Consider the following 3,140-nt stretch of genomic DNA (forward strand, 5'->3'; position numbering starts at 1 on the left):
AACACGTATATAGTTTTTATTTTTTATTTCAGTTTTAGTTTTAGTAATGTTGTTGTGTATTCATAATTTTTATTAGTTTTTAAAATATGTCTAGTTTTTATAGTACATTTACATTTACATTTAGTCATTTAGCAGATGCTTTTATCTAGTACTTCAATTTAAACTTGCTTATCTTAGATGTCAAATTTTCTTTTGCATTTTTAAATTTTAAGATTTTCATCTAATATTTACACTTTCTGTTTTAGCTTTAGTAATTTTAGTACTTCAGTACTAATCTAATCTGATATTTTATTTTATTATTTCAGTTAGTTGCTAAGGCAAGTTTTTAAGTTTTTAATATTTTATTTTATTTTATACATTTTATTTCAGCTTTACTTTTATTCATCAAGGATGCATTAAAGTGATCAAAAGTGACAGTAGAGATATTTATAATGTTACAAAAGATTTCCATTTCAAATAAAATCTCACATCTTCTGAGGAGCGTTTATTTCTTCATCTCTCAATCATCATTGGATTGCATTGCATTATATGTTTGGATCATTTCAATCTCATCATATTATTAGAGATACAGAGTGGCGACTGATATTTATAAAACGGATAGTTCCGGTGCTTGATTCTGATTGGCTGAGCCGCGTTCGAAGCTGTTGTAAATTACTCTACAAAGTAACATACACCTTTGTTTACGTTTGTCTGTTGCTCGGCAACCACTTTGTTGGAACCACAACTGTTTCTGAGGAGCTACATTGTTTGGTGGAAGAATACTGTTTTTATTAATATCATTACACTTTATTTGTTCTGTTTAACTCCGCTTCGCGTCGTACTTAACAACGCCCCTTAGCTGTTATAAATTCACTGTAAATGTGAAACCTTACTACGTATATGGAATAACCGTTTTGTAAAAGCAATAAGCCCCGTGAAGCCATGGTTTACTCCGCTTCACGTCGTACCTAACAACGCCCCTTAGCTGTTATAAATTCACTGTAAACCACGGCTTCTTGGACCTTATTGCTTTATTCTATGATGTTTTGTCAGTGTTTCTGAGCGGTTGTGTGTGTTTGTGTTCAGGGATCGCGGTGTGTAACATCCCGTCGGCGGCGGTGGAGGAGACGGCTGACTCGACGCTGTGTCACGTGTTGAATCTGTACCGCAGGAACACGTGGCTGTATCAGGCGCTGCGGGAGGGCACGCGTGTTCAGAGCGTGGAGCAGATCCGGGATTATAAATTCACTGTAAACCACGGCTTCTTGGACCTTATTGCTTTATTCTATGATGTTTTGTCAGTGTTTCTGAGCGGTTGTGTGTGTTTGTGTTCAGGGATCGCGGTGTGTAACATCCCGTCGGCGGCGTTGGAGGAGACGGCTGACTCGACACTGTGTCACGTGTTGAATCTGTACCGCAGGAACACGTGGCTGTATCAGGCGCTGCGGGAGGGCACGCGTGTTCAGAGCGTGGAGCAGATCCGGGAAGTGGCATCCGGAGCCGCACGCATCCGCGGAGAAACGCTCGGACTCATCGGCTTCGGTGAGAGACGACAGGCTCAGACTGATCACTGTGCCTTCAGTCAAAACCAGTATTTACTGAATCATGGTAACAAGGGTTGAGATCTTCCCTACTGATAATCTGAGACAGTTCAGGGCCCGTATTCACAAAACATTTGTGACCCTGGAGCACAAAACCAGCCTTAAGTGTCAATTTTTCAAAATTGAGATTTATGCATCATCTGAAAGCTGAATAAATAAGCTTCCATTGATGTATGGTTTGTTATGATCGGACAATATTTGGCTGAGATACAACTATTTGAAAATCTGGAATCTGAGGGTGCACCCTTTAAGACTGCTTTTGTGCTCCAGGGACACATTTTATGTTACCACTAAGAGTTCTCCTAAATAGCAGTAAAGGTTTTTAGCTAAGAGTTTCCTCTTAAAAGCTGCTGAGAAAAACTAAGGATAGAGAGAAGTCTTAAGCTCAGAGTAAGGGGGCGGGGCTGACCTCATTGCTATGCGTGCTTATTAACTATGCACACAGTGATTGGCTGATAGTCTCTGAATATTGTAGAGTGCAATATTATGTTGCCATATTCAAATAAAGGTTTAAAAATAAAATTGTTGCCACATTCAAAATAAAGATTTTAAAATGCAGGCTAAGTGTCACTAATTAAACAAGAGTATATGTTCAGCTAATTGTCAGCCTCTTACATGTGTGCTTCTCTAACAGAGTGGAATAATCATGGCTGATAGTGAGACATGCAAACGTAAAAGAAAACCAAACTGGACGCAAGAACCGCCGTTACTTCTTACAAGCTGGTTAATGAAAGCAAGGATCACAGATTTAGGAGCTAGTTTTAGAGCCAAAATTCAGGAGTCCTAAATTTAGGACTGACACGCCTATTATTTTTAAGATTTTCTCCTAAATCGGTGAGTTATGAGCTAGTTTTAGCCTTAAGATGTTTTGTGAATAGCCTACAGGCCCAGATCATCACCACTATTGTTATCCCCATCAATAAGATGCTGTAACCTCAAGCTCTAGGCCTATAAAACAACACTGTTTGTCTTGTGGCAGCGGACGGTAGTTACTGGAAGCTGTGTAACGGGGAACAATCATGATTGCGGTTGGAGATGGACTCCTGAGCCAAGAGTTTGGCTGGATTTTCTGCAGAGACACCTTGGAAATCTGTCATATGATTCAAGGTAATGGCCAGAATGGGCCTGCGGAGGTTGTTAGAGGACTTTATAGGGTCACCCCAAATCAGGTTTTGTCTTTATGAGCTTTATACAGTGCATTTTTTGGCTGTTACAATTTGGCTGAATCTGCCCACTAACAACTGATTAGGATTTCCAAATGGGGTCCGGAAACCTCTGTGGTTGTAGGAGGTCAATGGAAATGTTCCGAGAAAAAACAAAACAACAACAACATAATAATAATAAGTGACCCTGGAGCACAAAAGCAGTGTTAAGTCGCTGGGGTATATTTGTAGCAATAGCCAAAAAAACATTGTATGGGTCAAAATTATAGATTTTTCTTTTATGCCAAAAATCATTAGGATATTATGTAAAGATCATGTTCCATGAAGATATTTTGTAAATTTCCTACCGTAAATATATCAAAACTTAATTTTTGATTAGTAATATGCATTGCTAAGA

The 3,140-nt window shown here is 38.8% G+C and overlaps 1 protein-coding gene across 1 annotated transcript in view; it reads left to right on the forward strand.

The window, feature by feature from the left end:
- The window catches only part of LOC107716408 (C-terminal-binding protein 2-like), a 2,527-nt gene extending 926 nt beyond the window's left edge, over nucleotides 1-1,601 (forward strand). The window contains exons 2-3 of the mRNA XM_016522848.1: nucleotides 1,066-1,208; nucleotides 1,458-1,601. Of these exons, the coding sequence (XP_016378334.1) occupies nucleotides 1,066-1,208; nucleotides 1,458-1,601 (287 nt within the window). The remainder of the gene's footprint in view (nucleotides 1-1,065; nucleotides 1,209-1,457) is intronic.
- The last annotated feature ends 1,539 nt before the right edge of the window (nucleotides 1,602-3,140 follow it).

Source organism: Sinocyclocheilus rhinocerous, unplaced genomic scaffold, assembly GCF_001515625.1.
Source record: "Sinocyclocheilus rhinocerous isolate Xijiao unplaced genomic scaffold, SAMN03320098_v1.1 scaffold3237, whole genome shotgun sequence".
NCBI classification, from domain to species: domain Eukaryota; kingdom Metazoa; phylum Chordata; class Actinopteri; order Cypriniformes; family Cyprinidae; genus Sinocyclocheilus; species Sinocyclocheilus rhinocerous.